Source organism: Octodon degus, unplaced genomic scaffold (assembly GCF_000260255.1).
Source record: "Octodon degus isolate 3935 unplaced genomic scaffold, OctDeg1.0 scaffold00002, whole genome shotgun sequence".
NCBI classification, from domain to species: Eukaryota; Metazoa; Chordata; class Mammalia; order Rodentia; family Octodontidae; genus Octodon; species Octodon degus.
The window spans coordinates 19,140,301-19,156,583 of NW_004524578.1; the positions used below are offsets into that span (position 1 = coordinate 19,140,301).

Consider the following 16,283-nt stretch of genomic DNA (forward strand, 5'->3'; position numbering starts at 1 on the left):
CCTGATTTTTCTTTTATTGGAAGTTATTTTTGTGTTTTGCAAAAAGTCTTTCCATATCTAGAGGTCGTGAAGATACTGCTTGTATTACTTTTAAGAGCTTTATAGGGACTGGGGAGATAGCTCAGTAGAATAAGCACTTGCCTGGCAAGCACAAGGGCCTGAGTTCAATCCTTGGTTTTGCCCAAAAATAAATAAATAAATAAATAAATAAATAAAGTGCTTTATTGTTTTATCTTTTATATTTGCCTCTAAAACTCATCTGGAATTTAGTCTTGTATTCAACGTGAGGTAGGGATGATGTTGGTTGCTTTGAAGGTGTGGGAGGAGGGTGGATGGCTGCTGTCACCCAGGCTGCTGAGCGGGAGCCTGGGGACTGGACATCCGGGATCCCAGACCAACTGCAGAATAAGAGTTGAAGAGGAGGCTTCTGCAGGGACGCTAGAAGCATGGAGGGGAGTGGGAGAAATCAAGGAGTGGGGAGGGGAGAGCAGGTGTGCTGACTAATTCTGGAATGCTCTCAATTAAGGTACCACGTTTAAAAGCCCCCTGGAAGTCTTTGCAAAGGTGGAAGACTACTCCGGGCTGGGCTCCGGGCAGAACCACTTCATCAGGGACAGCCAGTGGGAGCAGCACGCAGAGCGCGTCCATGCCTGCTACAAGAAGAACCTGGACAGGGAGTTGGGGGAGGAGCCCCTCAGGTGAGCCCCCGCACACACGGGGAGGAACTCCAAGACCAGGGTCAGGCCCAATCTGGAAGGTTTTTCTGGGTTGGGGAAATTTTTAGAGAACTTCAGCAGAGATTTTTGAGATGTTGTGTGAAGATTGTGTAAGTACAGAAGCTGAAAACATGGGGCTGGGGAGGTAGCTTGGCAGTCTAAGCACCTGCCTAGCAAGTGCAAAGACCTGTTTGATCCCCAGTACTGCATCCCATGCTGGCCCTGGAGTCCCAGGCACACCCAGCTGGCCCGAAACTGGGCATGGTGGCACACACCTGCAGTCCCAGCACAGGGGAGGCGGAGGCAGGAGGGCCACTATGAGTCTGAACTGCATAGTGAGACCCTGTATCAAATAAATAAATAAATAAATAAATAAATAAATAAATAAATGCTGAGAACATGGATTGAAAAGGAATAGCTGAGGGTACAGCTCAGTGACAAAGCACTTGCCTGGAATGCATGAGGTCATATATTTGATACCTACCACTGGGGAGAAAATATATAGCTATGGAAATGAGAAATAGAGTTTATTTTATAGTTTATGTAGGACATCTCTTTAAAATTTTTCCCTGATTTTCTAAAAAACAGAACATTCTAAAAGTGGAAATAAAAGTCATCACTATTAATATTTCTATTTCCTTTCTGCCTTTCTAAATGTAATATAGATATATATTATAATACATTACTGCTTACTTTTTTTTTCCAGTATTGAGATCAAACACAGGGCCTCGTGCCTGCTAGGCAAGCGCTGTATCACAGAGCCACGTTTCTGCCTCCTTTGTTTTATTCTGAGACAGAATCATGCTGAGTTGCCCAGGCTGGCCTTGAGCTTGCACTCCTGGTGCCCCAGACTCTCAGCTGGGATTACAGACATAACTTCTTCTATTATAATAAACACATCAGCCTGATAGCTCCGCAGGCTAAAGCACCTGCTTCAGGAGAGCACAGTGGCCAGGGTTCGATCCCCAACGTGCTGTGCGGGCCCCGCCCCCAGGGCACGCTGAGAGGGTGATTGAGCCTGAGCGTGGTGGCACGCACCTATAATCCCAGCTGTTGGGAAGCTGAGAACAGGAGAATCACTACAAGTCTGATCTGTGTAGTGAGACCCTGTAGGCCCTGTAGGCCCTGTCCTAAATACAGAAAATAAATAAATAAATACACATCAATCATCAGCTGGGCCTCAGTAACCCATGCTGTGATGGCAAAAACTATGCCCAATCTTGGGAATATCTGTGGTGGACATGGTTTTCTGAAGAAATTCTCCTGTCTCTTTCTGGTCCAAAACCAAGGCCCACCCCCTAGACCCTAGCCGAGGCCCCTCCTGGCGAGGAGCCTGACCACAGCTCTTTGCTTCCCAGCACCGCCACGTTCCACTTCCTCCTTCCTAGCTGCATCACCACGACGCCAGTGGAAGCCAGGAGCCCCGCAGGTAAGCGCGCCTGCCCAGACAGTTGTCCTGGGCAGGGAGTCACCTCAGGGAGAAAGACCCCAAGCTGCCTTCCTGAGAGATGACTCTGGCCAGCCCCGCTGGAAGGAGGGGGTGGGTGTGGACATGAGGTCACCAGCAGTGGCTTAACCGTCACCATTTGGATCTGTGCCTGAGCCAGAGTCCCTGATAGTAAAACCTGGCATCATCTTTGGGGCGCAGCCCTGGGGGTGCCTGCTCCCCGTGCCAGAAATGCACTGGCTCAATGGGCAGCTTTCAGCTTCTAGCTGCTGCTGCTTGAGCCCATTCCTTCCATGTGGCCTGAAGGCTACCCAGATGTGTCATATCACACTACTCTTCTCTTCTCCAGGGGTGGCCTATGTCCTGGGCATCCACTGGACCGGAAGCCACAACTTCTTCTTCTATTTGCTGAACCGAACTCTGAAGGACAAAGCCGGTACTTTTCCCTGCGGCGAGAGGTGCCTGAGCTCAGGGCTGAGGACAGGGTCTCCCAGCTGCACTGAGGGCGTGACTGAGATGTAGCACTGTCCCTTCCAGCAGCTAGAGCTGGGCAGGCAGCAGTGGGCGCTCCACAGCTGGGCGTGGCCTCACAATCTGTCCTGAACTAACATGACAGGCCAAGGACAAAGCCTCGTCAGGTCCTCAGGGCCATGAAGCAGCTAAGGTGACGGTAGTGGGAGGAGGGCCCTACCTGACTGGCTGTGCAGGGGCCACAGCTGTGCTTCTCACCAGCCTGGCTCCTTGCCTGGAACACAGAGCTAAATAGTTGGCCACACTCCGCTGTGAAGTGGAGAGAGCAGGGTTTCCCTGTGTGAAGCCCTTTGTATGGAGGGGGACCAAGAAATGTGGGTGCTTTGCTTTCCTCTGTTCACTCAACAGACACATACCATGTCAAGGCCTGGCACTGTGCACTTAGTGAACTTCAGTGTTGTACCCCAAAAGTCATGGTACATATTTGCAAAGAAAGAATTTCCTTTCTTCTGCCCATTCCAGACAGCCTGGCTCCTACTCTCCACTGTTCCACTGACTGGCCTTGTGGCCTTGGGCAAGTGGCTTCCTGCCCTGCCTCAGTCTCCCCATCTGTAAAATGGGGCGAGGAGTACTAACTTAATAGAAACCTTTCAGGAACTAAACTGAATGGGACCTGCAGAGCACCTGGCACTGTGTCTTGAGCCTGGAAAATGGTTTGCCCCGTCCTGAGGAGGGCAGGCGGCACTCCGGGAGATCCCCGAGGTGGCCAGCACATGCAGACAGGACTCCTGGCGCCTGCTGGGTTACAGGTCATTGGTGGTAGGCAGGTCTTGGAGCAGCTGGTAAGCAGCATCTTCCCCGCAGAACCTGAGGGCGTGTGGCCCTGTGCTGCCCCCATCACTGCCTCGTGGCTCAGCTGCTCCTCTTCCTACCTGGTGCTGGCCTGCGAGGACGGCGTGCTCACACTGTGGGACGTGGCCGAAGGTGAGCCTTCTCCCTCTCCAGCCCCTGCTGGTCTCTGGCTGTGGCACTGGAGCAGGCCTTGGGAATTGATCTCTCAAAGCCCCACCCAGGAGCACATGAGGCTTTGGGGGTCACCCCGATATAAACCATAACAAACACTTTCTGAACATAATAACAAGTGCTGGTGCTCGCCACTGCCAAGTCCTAGCGTGTGTGTGCCGTGTGCGCGGTGCTGTACCAGCTGCGGAGAGCCAGCACTGCCCTTCCGATGACGCCCCTGCCCTCTGCCTCCGGCCCTCGGCTTGCAAGCCGAGCGAGTTTTCTTCCTCTTTCTACCCGCTCAGTCAGTGGCAGGAGTTCCCTGGCGCAGAGCAGCCAGCCGACAGCAGCTGGAGTTGGTGGCGCCCTTTGCAGGTGTCAGAGTCGGTGGCATTTCATTCCCTGAAGCGGTGGGGTCCCGCCCACCAGGCCTGCAAAGGCCCCTTCCCCCTGGTTTGCTTTCCTGCCGCCCACGCCCCTCACACAGCTTCCTTTCGTCTTTCTGGGAGCCGGCGAATCTTGTTTGCCAGCATTCGTGTACACCTCCTCCTCTAAAAGCCGCAGCGGCCGCACCCCTTCACTGGCCCAGCCCGGCCGCACCCCTTCACTGGCCCAGCCCGCCCCCACCACCCACGGGCTCGGCGCCCTCTCAGCCCCTGCCCAGCTCCTCCTTAGAGCTCGCTGGGGGCTGAGACTGGGTTTCGTGGCACACGCCCCCGTCGCTTGGCTCAGCCCTCTCCCGGCTCCTCACCACTCCCCGACCACAGAGCCACCAGCCTGACCAGCCCATGTGATTTCTTCCTGCAGGCTTCCCCCTAGGGGTCATCGCCCTTCCTGAGGGGTGTTTCTGCCAAAGCATTCACTTTCTAAAGTACTTCTTGGTCCACAAGGGCCAGAACCTGTATCCAGAGGGCCCAGTCAAGTCCCAGGTGCAATGCGTGGTGCTGTGCACCAATGCGTCCCTCCATCTGGTGACAGCCAGCGGCACAAGGGGACCCACCAGCCAGGTGCTTGTGACCAGGTAGGTGGCCTGTGGAGGAGACATACGATGCTACTCCACTGCAAAGACGAGCAGCCCCCGTGGTCCCCACTGTCCTGCGGGCTGCTGCCATCACTGCGTCATGTGTGGATGACACATTTTCTAACACTGTATCCTCCATGTGCCATGGGACAGAGAGACGCACGCCTACAAACATAACCTTTAATCATTCTCCCAAGATCGCTCCCTTTTTAATATTTAAAAAGACTTTATGGGGCCGGGGAGATATCTCAGCGGCATAAGTTCCTGCCTGGCAAGCACAAGGTCTGAGTTTGATCTCTGGTACCGCAGGGGGGGAAAAAAAAGACTTTATGCTTGCAGTCAGTCTATATCATGTGCGTGTGTGAAAGGAATAATCGGCTGAACGAAACGCCCTTGCCCACTGGAAACCGATCCTCTCTAGTTCCATCGAGGCCCTCCATGTCCCTCCCCTCGCCTCAGCCTCCTCGCTCCTCCCACATGGTGCTAATCTATCACTACAGAACCCAAGCACCCCAAAACTCGGTGGGTTAAGAAAGCAGGAACCCAGCCGCGATTCCACAAGTCCACAGCTCTGCTCTCCCCTCCACCTGCAGGGCTGTCAGGCTGTGCTCACCCATGCACCAGCAGGGGGCGCCAGAGCGCTGTTCCTCTGGCCTCACCACCCCTGGACTTACACTGCCAGGCTAGGTGTGCCCTGCAGCAAAGGAGGGGCAGCCCCCCACCCCTAGCGCAGGTGCTTTTCCAGCCTTTGTTCAGGTGACAACTGCTATGGTCCCACGTGGCCAGGAGTCACCAGTGTCCCCACAAGCAATGGCGAAGTGGACTGCTCCTGTAGATGGAAGTCACTGACCAGTATGGCCAATGTTTTTTCAATCTATCACATCATTTTCCTAAATGCATCATCTCTTTTTATTTCCTTTTAAGAATGAATCCCATATATGCGCCTGTGTCTCGAAACAGCATATTATTGAGCCCTGCATACTTAGGCAACTTGTAAATGAAAGCTTGCTCTCCCTACATAGCCTCCAGCTTGCCAGCATGGCTATTGTAACTTGCTTTGCAACACGGTACGAGAGTCATAGGTATTGCTGCTTGAGAGGGTCTTTCATTTTCATTGCATCATATGCCACAGCCACTAGGAGGAAGGTGCTGAAGTGGTCACTAGCTTTTGCCACATATCTCCTGAGGTACCTGCCCGGACTTTCCCTAGGTTGCATCCCAGGAGAGAAGGGTAAAATTTTGAAAATTCAGACGAGCAAATGTGTGTTTTGTGTCCTGCAGGCCCGTGAAGCATCTGGATGAAGCCATCTGTGCAGTGGCCCCAGTCCCCACCTTGCCCGGCATGGTAGGTGCCACAAGCCTCTCGTTCCTCTTCTGCAGATGTGTTCCCATTTTTCCTTCAAAATATACTCATGCATTGGTCCCGGATGTAGCTCAGTGGTAAAGCACTTGCCTAGCACACACAAGGGGTGGATTTGGCCCTAGCACTGTAAAGAAAAAAAAAGATCCGTTGGCAGCCCGCTGTGCACTGGGTACAGGAGAGACTATGGGAGCAGACTGAAAGGACGAGGCCCCAGGCAGGGTGCAGCTCATGGGAGGAGCCTCGGTTCAATCCCCAGCTACAAAAACCAACTGAAAGATCAAGTCCCCCGTGCATGGAGCTCATTGCAGAGAGACAGACCTGGCAGTCGGGAGCTACCCTAGGACCCAGGAAAGTCTGCATCCAGGTTCTGAAACAGAGATGTGGGCCAGAGAAGGTCCCCAGAGGTTGGCATGGGAGGAAAATGTGACAGGAAGTGACAGCTGGGCTTCACCAGGGAGCCTAAGAGCTTGAAGAAGGCAGGGACACAGAGGGACGTTCAGGCTGCTCAGCATCAGGCCTCTAGGGTGTGGAGCTCAAGGGGCAACGCAGGGGTACAGGGGGTGCAGAAGGACCAGCTTCAGAAGGTGTGTGAACAGGGCTGGAGAGTGGGGTGATGGGCACTGTGGGGAGACAGACCCATGAGAGGGAGGTGCGGTGCTGATCCCTAGATGACTGTGGAGGCTGTGGTCCTGGTGTGGTCCTGTAGGCAGCCAGGCCTGGAGGACACCAGGGGCAGGTCCAAGGCAGCCTGGGATGAGACTGTCCATCAGACCTCACCAGCCAGTTAGCTAGGGGGATGTGGGAGAGTCGGGTGCCTGGGGGTCTCCTAGTCATGAGGTGAGTAGAGAGGGCAGAGGTTCTCTGCCATCACTTACGGGACAAGAACATGGGCTCACAGAGGAGCTGAGAGGGACCCCAGGACAGTCCCGAGGGTCCCATGTAGAACCGCGTACCTTCTTGGACCCTCAAGTGTCCCTTCCTGAGGTGACAGGAGCTGGGAGTTCTGGAGAGTGACATGGCTGGCTGTGTGAGGGACAGGAAGTGCTATGGCAGCAGCAGAGTCCCAGGGTCCCAGAAAGGACAGAGCCTGGCAGGAGAAACCACTCAGGTCCTAGGCAGGGGACACAGGCTAAGGGGTGTCAGGTGCCCAGGCGCCCAACACAAGGAGCAGGGGAGACCTGGGGGAGAAGCCAGCCCTGCACCAGGCAGGAAGGTCAGCACGGTTGTGTCCCCAGTGTCTGGGAGGGACCCCAGGTCTGGCCATGTAAGAGCCCAGACATTCCCTGCACCTGTGTTGTATGTCCAGCTGCTTCTGTCACTCTGGCTGGGATGGCCTCTGTGCCCTGCCGTCCATGGGACACCAAGACGAGGAGGGTCCCCACTCCCTACTGCTCCGTGTCCCAGGTGCTGATCTTTGCCAGGAATGGCTCTGTGAGCCTCATGGACGTGACCAAGGCCGAAATCATCTGTGCCTTCGCTCTGCCTGCAGGCCCGCAGCTGGCCGTGCCCGGGAAGCCCCTGTTTGTTGTGTCTTTACAGCACCCTTGCTTCCTGCTCCTCGGTGAGGAGGGAGAGTGGGGCCCGCCCAGCCCAAGGACAGCCCTCTGTGAAGCAAGTGACCACAGGTCCCCTTCCCCACGCCCTCTCCCCAAGTGCCACAGGATGCCCACCCAGACCTAATCTGGCTGACCCTGGCCAGGAGTCTCTGAAGGAAGGCTGGCATGGTCTCCCTGGAGTCGCCCCAGCCCACTGCCCTCCCCACCCCTGCCCGCAGCCCTCAGCCCTTGGGCCTCAGATGCTCAGTGACAGATGGGGCTCTTGTTCCTCACAGGTGACTGTTCAGGTAAAGAGAAGCCCACCAGCAATGCCAAGAACACTTGGAATTCTGTTTTCTGTTTTAATTTTGAGGCCTACCCACTGCTGGAAAATATCTCCAAAAATCCCACCATTCCCCAAGAGGACTCAAGGGAGAACATGGTGTTGCCGTTGGAGAAAAGATGTGAGCTTGTGCTCCAGAAGAGGTAAGGGCTTCGGGGTCTGGCTCCTCATAGGACCTGGGCTTGCGTCTGGGGTGAAGACAGAGGAGTTTGCCATACGGTCCCTTGGGCATTTCGCTGCCCACCCCCAGGCACCACAGTTGGTACACAGGGGAGAGAAAAGAGTAATTCAGGATGGCAGGAAGGGAAGGCTTCGGCTGAAGCCAGATGTCTTTTCCTGTGAGCATCTTTTCTTTATTTTCTCAACTTGTTTTTTTCAAAAGCACATTTGGATTTTTAGGCAGGGGTTAGGACAGGGTAAACTAGGATCATATATGAGCCACTGCCGCTTTTTTGGTGTGTGTGTGTGTGTTGTGTGTGTGTGTGTGTGTGTGTGTGTGTGTGTGTAGTACCGGGGATCGAGCTCATGACCTTGCACTTGCCAGGCAGATGCTTATGCCACTGAGCTATCTCCCTGGCCCAACTGTCCAGTTTTGAAAATAAGGTTGTTTGGGGTTGGTTTTAGTTCTGGGGAGAGACTTACCACACTGGATGCATACTGGGAAGGTTAATTTGAATCCTTAATCTCCCAAGATAAACTAACACAGAGCTATTGATTTTCACTCCTGCTTCCACTGCCTGCTAGGTGTGTCAGTGCTGTCCTGTAAGCCCAGCACTCACGAGGCTGAGGCAGGGGAACTGCTGTGAGTTCAAGGCCAGCTTGGGCTACAGAATGAGTTTAAGATCCCCCTAAATTACAGAGGAAGACCTTGTCTCAAAAAAGCAAAAAACCACTTGGGAGGCTGAGGCAGGACTGCCATGAGCAGGCCAGCCTGGGCTGCATAAGTGAGTTCAAAGCCAGTCTGCACCACATAGCAAAACCTCATCTCTAGCCACCCCCAACAAAAGAAATCAAAACAAGCCTGGGGGAATTCTGGACACTACCACTAGGCGGCACCACAGTGTATTCTTGCTTCTCAGCTCTGGCGTTTAACCTGTCACCTATCCCTTTATTCCTTCCTCCTTTCCTCTGCCCTTTCTTTTCCTTCAGGTGGGGAGGGGTGCTGGGGATGGAAGCCAGGCTCTGAGCACACTAAGAAAGCGCTCATCCCCTGAGCTGCACCCAGCTCCCAGCCACTACAGTTATGCCCTTCCTACGTGGTGCCAGGCAGAGGGCAGAACATCAGAAGTCTGGTGGCAGAGGGATGGTGAAAGAGACCCTTGACGTGGCCCCTGCTGGAGCTTTATGGACAAAGCTGGCTATTCTTCACATGGGGACTTGTGATTCTAGCCCCTGATGATTTGCTCTTAGGAGACACAGCTGAAGAATTTAGGGGGAAAGTGTCATAACATCTACCACTTCCTTTCAAGTGGCCTGGGAAAATGTTTATAGACAGACACTGTTAAAACTTTAGCAGGGCCAGGGATATAGCTCGGTGGCCCAGTGCCTGCCTGGCAAGTACAAGGTCCTGAGTTCAACTCCTAGTACCAATAAATAATAAATAAAATGTTACTAGATGGTAAAATTTAGGAAAATGTTTATGCAGTGAGAAAGACAGGGAGATGAAACATAAACAACTGGAAATCTAGGTGAAGGTTCATTTTTATAGGTTTGAAACTATGCCGGCTGGGGGCCGGGGAGATGGCTCAATGGAATAACCGCTTGCTTTGCAAGAACAAGGGCCTGAGTTCAATCCCTGGTTCCAACAAAAAAGTTTTTTAAAAAAAAATCCCCAAAATATGCCAGCTGTGGTGGCTCACACCTGTAATCCTAGCACTCAGGAAGGATTATAGCACTTGAGGCAGGAGGATCCTTGGGAGTTCAGAGCCATCCTGGGCTACAAAGTGAGCTCAATGCCAGCCTGAAACTCATAGTGAGACCCTGTCTCAAAAAAAAAAAAAAGAAAGGAAACTTAAGTAACCCATAATCCTACCATTAGAAACCACCAGCAGGGCTGGCCAGATAGCTCAGTGGACTAAAGTGCCTGCTTAGGCAAAGTGCAGGGGCTGGGGTTCGATCCCCTGCACCACAAGCTGTGCTGACCCCATACCTGGGGCACCCTGAGGAGGCAATTGAGACTGGGCGTGGCAGCACACACCTGTAATCCCAGCGCTTGAAAGGCTGAAAACAGGAAGATCACTACGAGTCCAGTCTATGTAGTGAGACCCTGTAGATCCTGTACTAAATACATAAAAAGAAAAAAATAAACCACCAGCAATCTGACTTTATATCACTCTAGAATATAATTTCATGGGGTTTTTTTTTTTTAGAAAATCACCTTTGTTGTTTGTCAGCTCCCTGTCCCTCTAAGGAAATACCTGAGATAATAAATGTATAACCTGAAAGGTTGGCTGGAGATTTCCGTGGGGTGGACAGGGCCATTGCTTCAGGCTTTCGGGGGGAGCACACTGCCCTGGGGAACTTGTGGCATTCAGAGACCATTCTCCGCAAGACCTGGATGGGCCTGAGCAGTGACCTCAGGACCTCCCTCTGGGCCACTGTCTCAGTTACTGTTCTCTTGTTGCTGGGACAAAATACCCAACACCCAAAATGAAGGAAGGAAAGGTTTATTTAGCTCACAGTCAGTAGAGGTCTCAGTCCATACCCAGCTGGCTCCAAGGCAGAGTGGCACATGGCATAGGGCAACCTTTCACAGTGGTGGCAAAGAGCAGAGAGAAAGGGAGTGGCAGCAGCTCAGGCAGCTGGCCAGCCTCTGTTCCCTCCTTACATTGTAAAGCAGAGTATCTGCCCCAAGGCACTTACGCCCTTAATCCCAGCATTGGATCATGAATCAATTACAAACTCCAGAAGCCACCCCAGGACTACATAAGGCCTTCAGGGGACATGTAGAGGCAAGCCGTAACAGCCACATGTTCAGAAGTTCCCATGGCTCTCCAGTTTCAGCATTCAAAAGCCAGCCTTTATAAATACTGGCTTGGGTTTGGGTCTCCGGTGGTACTAGGGGTTGAGCCCAGGGCCTTTGGGTTCAGCTACCTCCCCAGCCTCTACCACTTTTTTTTTTTTTTGAGACATGGTCTCCCCTAGTTGCCCAGGCTGGGCTCAAACTTGCAACCCTTCTGCCTCAGCCTCCCAGCATGCTGGGACACCAGTTGTGCACCACGCCCCTCAGTGAGTGTTATGTTATATATCGTGTATAACCTGCATCACTCCCCGACTGGGCTGTCCCAGTAAGGAGACTGCCTTCTCAGACTCCCACTCTCTGACCCACCAAGGCCCATCCTGGCCCCCACAGGGAATGGAAGGGACTCTTCCAGCTCACCTGTCCCAGAAGAGGTCACTGTAGCTGGGCAGGCTGGAGCAGATGGACATGGGGCCCATGGCACATGGGCAAGCTGAGGGCTGGCAGGGATCTGCCTGGTTAGGGTCAGGTCCGGCTTCCTGCTCACCGGAGACATCACATTTTCTTGGTCGCCAGGAAATGTTTGAATGACACTTTCTAGTTTGGGTCCTACAAATAAATCAGGAAAGAATGGATTCTAAGAGGGCCTCTCCTATCCGGCTTGCTCTGAGGCCTGGTGTCTGTGGTCTTCCCAGGTATTACTAACAGGACATGATAAATGGTCCTGCCAGGCAGCAGTTCTGAGAACCACTGTGTTAACTTTTGATCCCCCCATACCTGTCCAAAGCCTTTAATTCTTGGCTCTTACTTTATTTTTTCCTGTTTACCCGTGTCTGAAATTAGTTGTAGCAACAGAGTCAAAGTTTCAAGCTTGCAATAGCCTGTCCACACTGTCTACACAAATCTGCACCAGAACTTCGGTGACCAGCCCGTGAGAAGCACAGCTGCCTCCCCGGAGGCCCCAAGTGCCAGCTGTCACCCCACACTCCTGCTAACCCCAGCCCCGTGGGCCTGGACTCCTTGGCCTCTGACTCGGTCAATGTTTTTTCTGTATTGGAGATTGAGTCCAGGGCCTTTGCACTGAGCTACACCCCCCTTTTGTAAATTTTGAGACAGGGTCTTCCTAAGTCACTAAGTTTCCCAGGCTGGGCTGGCATTGCAGATCCCCTGCCTCACCTTCCCAGCTTCACCACAGTGCCCAGCCCTGGTGAGACTTCTGACACAGCGAGACAGAGCAGAAAGGAGAACAGGGAGCTGGCAGAAGCAAAGCGCCTCCTCATATTCTGTGTGGAATATAATAAGCCCAGCAAGATGCAGGGTCTCCCACCTCACTTCCTGCCAGCAGGGGATCCAGGGTGACGCAGCAATCCCCACCACACAGCACACAGCTCCCTTGTCGAAGGCAGCAAGCCCTGCGTGACAACAGGTGACATCTTCATCCACGGGGAAGAGGGAAGAGTAGGTAGGGTTGAGACACTCTCCTGACCAACCCATGGAGCTAAACTTGGGCCCTGTCCCGACTGCTCTGTGGCTCTTGAGACCCAAGGCATGACCCTCTCCCAGAGTGGCCACAGCAGGCAGACCTGGAGGGCTCTAGGGAGACTACAGGTGTGCCCCTCCCTCCCACCAGCCCAGGGTCACGATCTACGGAATCTGCACACACTTTGCACCACCGTCCCAGCACAAGAGAAGGCACTGGAAGGGTGCTGGACCCTGGGGCCCAAAGACCTTGAGGACGGACAGTGGGGAGGTGTTGCTTCCCTAACCCCCTTGTCATCCCCCACCATCCAGGGCCTCCCTACACAGGCTGTGGAAGCAGGCATGAAAATCAGTAGCTCTGTGTTAGTTTGGCTTGGAGATGAGGGATTCAAATTAATCTTTTTTTTTTCTTGGAAATGAATTATAAGTTGAACTAAATTCAGAAATTTTAAATCTTTTTAAAAAATGCTTGAAATTATTGTTTGAAGCAAAGTACAATTCCCCTATGATGAATGCTATCACTATGTATATATAAAATGTACCAATAAAAAAATTCAAGGAAAAAAAATTAACCTTTTGAAGGACTGGCCAGATAGCTCAGCAGACTGAAGCGCCTGTTTAGGCAGATGTAGGGACCAGGGTTCCATCCCCTGCGTGCTGTGCAGGCCCCTTTCCCGGGTCACGCTGAGATGGTGACTGAGACTGGGCGTGGTGGCCCGCGCCTATAATCCCAGCTATTGAGAGGCTGAAAACAGGCAGATCACCAGGAGTCCGAGTCAGATCCGTGTATAGACCCCGTACTAAATACATTAGAAAACAAACAAACCAACGAACAAATTAACCTTTCAGGTATGCATCCAGCTTGGTAAATCTCTCTTCTGCGACTGGCCCAGGGTTTTCTTCTGCAACGTCCTCCTCTTCCGAAAGTTTTTTCAGTGCTGTAGAGAGTATTATTCTGCTTGGGCTTTGCATTGAAATCATTTGGAATGTTTGTTTAGCCAGACAGAAGTGTTCAGTGTCTCCTAGCTGGACCTCCGCAGCGGCTGGGCTGAGCGTCGGAGCAGGAACAGGAGCGTAGCTGGCTCCGCAAAGGGCTCCGGGAGGCAGGTGGAGGGCCTGGCTCTAGCGCCCTCTAGCGGTGCCTCGGGCGAAGACCGCTGCCTTTTGCTAAGGATACCCTGTCAGGGGCAGCGGCCCTTTATTGCTGGAGCCACAGGGAAAGCCCTCCTGGCCTCGAGCATCCAGCTTCAGGAATCACCGTGTCTTCCATGAGCTGTCCACGGTTGTTTTTAGTCTCTAGTTTCTTCTATCCAGCTGCCTCGAGCAGGGTCATTCACGGATGGGACGTTGTCCTGACCCCCTGGTCCAAGTTCCACTTCCATGTATTTGTCAGCACCGGCACGGTGCTACTATAATTAGTTAGGCTGTGCTGTGCACTTACTGTGCGCCGGGTGCCATGTTACGTGCTCTGCAGGATCGTGGTGAGGACCGACGGAACAGGATCAGATTCACTTTGAACTCCCTCTAGCCCCTGCTGACTTCAAGCTCACGGTCCTCCTGCCTTAGCCTCCCAAATGCTACGATTTTAGGTATACGGCGGCAGCTGCAGAAAGCTGAGGCTTACAGGATCCATCCCAGGAGGCCAGCTACTATGTTTGTGCCCAGGCTGGTCTCCTCCTGCCTCAGCCTCTCAGGTGCTGAGGTCACAGGTGTGCGCCACCATGCCCAGCCTAGATTACTTTCCAAGTTAGAATTTCCTTGTGTCCCTGAACATGTCCCACATGCAGTCTCAAAAAGCATCCAAAACACAACCTCTGCCTTTCTCCTCAAAGTGTCCCTCTTGCTGCTTGGCCTGATCTATACTGTCACCCAGGGTGGAGCCAGGGCAGTGAACCCCAGCCCTCTCTCCACACCCCTCACACCCTCAGCCCCCACTGACCATGCCCATCCACATACACAGTGAGATGCAATCCTGGTTTAGTCTGTGCCAAACATGCTTTTATTTGGTATCTTTAAGCTCCTGTTTATAAAAGATAGAACCCAAAGATTTCAGATAAGTGGTCTGTGGTCCTTGTCCCTCACCACTGGCCTTATAATGCCCTTGGGATCTGTTCTGTGCTAGCGAAGGAGGGTCAGAATCTCCTTTTTGAAGGCTAAGTAATACTCTACCACCTGTTCGCACACAGGCCTTTCTTCCCAGTCCCAGCCCCCCATCCATTCACACATTCCGGTGTGTTGTTCCCAGCAAAGGGTGCTGGGTGCCACTGTGCCTGACTGGTCCTGAGACACACATTGTCACTTCACTTTCTTTCTGAGCACAGTGTGGCCCAGGTCTGCCCCAGGTTGGGGAGCAGGAGATGGGGAGGCATCTCTCATCTCTGGTTTTGTGGCCCTCAGCTTCCAGAAGCTGAAGAGACCCCAGGTGACAAAAGACCAGGAGTGGACCAGGCTTCGCAGGTACTCCCTGCTGCTTCAGAGAGATAACTTCAGGAAGTGACAGCGACATGGCCACCATGGGACTCTGGAGAGCCTCTGCCTGGGTAGCCACTCCCAGAATGAGGGACACAGCGACAAACAGCCCCAGCCCCAAGGCCGTGGGTTTGCAGTCCCTGGAGCCAGCGAAAGGAACCGTACCTCGGGGACTCTCTGACACCAAGCGTCTTGTCAGTGCGGGCAGAGGGCAATGTGCCACCCCAATAAATAGCCACTGTCTTTAGACTGCGAGTTACTGTGCCCAGACCCAGCAGGGAGGACCCCTGGCCTCGGAGGCCGTGGACAACCCCACCAGCCCAGCCCCTTCTTCTCCTCCTGCTTCTCCCCCGCCCCGCCAGCTCCTGCCGTTGGCAGCCATCAGCGCGGGCTGGGGTGTGGCTCCCGGCTGAGCCTGCACCAGGTCCTGGGTTTCATCTCCAGCACCACCAAGGAAGAGAGAGCAGCTGGGAAGCGAAGAATCACTGGTGAGAGGACAGCTTTGGGCCACCTGGGTGCTGTGGCCTGTAGGACTTGGATGTTGCCCACTGGCCCAGAAACCTAGAGGAGGCTGGGGTTCTGGAGACCCTCACTTCTAGAAACTGCCCCTCCCAATGAAACCTGTCATCCCAGCACTCAGGAGGCTGAGGCAGGAGGATCATTGCAAATTGGGGGCCAGCCTGGGCTACACAGAGAGTTCAAGGCCAGTCTAGACTTACATAAGGAGACCTGTCTCGAAGGAGAAGGAGAAGAAAGGGACAGGGAGAAGCAGCATAATCACCTGCCTGGCAAGAGCAAGGTCCTAAGTTAGATCCCCAGTACAAAAAAAAAAAAAAAAAAGGAAGAAGAGGAAAAAGAAAAAAACAACAAAACAAACAAAAAACCAGGGAAACTGGGCAGAGGGCCTCCAGCCCCTGAAGGACAGGCCCGCCTCTCTGAGGACACCTCGTGGTTCCCTTGAGAACTGCAGACGGTTGTGGCTCAGCTTCCCACCTGTCCCATGCTACCCCCCCCCCAGCCGGCTGTGTCATTTCTCCCCTGCTGGCTGCATACTGTGCCCCTCACTGGCCTGACACCTCACTTGAGGCAGTGATAGTGTCTGGCTAAATGTCCCCAGATGAAGAGATCCCCACCTACGACCCTTTCCCCTTGGAGTCCCAGGATATGGATATAGGGCCAAGACAGCTCTTTCCTTCGTGTGGCAGGATCCTGGCAGCCCCTTTTGCAAGATGAGGCAGGCGACCTTGGGAAGGTGGCCTTGGCCTCACCTGGTGTCTGAAGGCCATGGGGACCAAAGTTCACATAGTGCAGGAGCCTCATGCAGTAGAGACGTTATTATCCCTGTTTCACAGAGAGATGGAGACTCGGTTACACAACTTGGAGCAGACTAAGAACTATCTTGATGGGCTAGCTCAATGGGAGGGGGAAGATGGCTCAGTGGAATAAGTGCTTTCCTGGCAAGCGCAAGGGCCTAAGTT

The 16,283-nt window shown here is 53.3% G+C and overlaps 1 protein-coding gene across 1 annotated transcript in view; it reads left to right on the plus strand.

Annotated features, from left to right (window-relative positions):
* Wdr93 (WD repeat domain 93) overlaps positions 1–15,054 on the plus strand; it is a 44,221-nt gene extending 29,167 nt beyond the window's left edge. Inside the window, exons 8-16 of the mRNA XM_004623466.2 lie at positions 527–698; positions 2,075–2,145; positions 2,513–2,599; positions 3,499–3,618; positions 4,444–4,657; positions 5,939–6,002; positions 7,425–7,581; positions 7,852–8,041; positions 14,734–15,054. Of these exons, the coding sequence (XP_004623523.1) occupies positions 527–698; positions 2,075–2,145; positions 2,513–2,599; positions 3,499–3,618; positions 4,444–4,657; positions 5,939–6,002; positions 7,425–7,581; positions 7,852–8,041; positions 14,734–14,833 (1,175 nt within the window). The 3' untranslated portion in view covers positions 14,834–15,054. The remainder of the gene's footprint in view (positions 1–526; positions 699–2,074; positions 2,146–2,512; positions 2,600–3,498; positions 3,619–4,443; positions 4,658–5,938; positions 6,003–7,424; positions 7,582–7,851; positions 8,042–14,733) is intronic.
* The last annotated feature ends 1,229 nt before the right edge of the window (positions 15,055–16,283 follow it).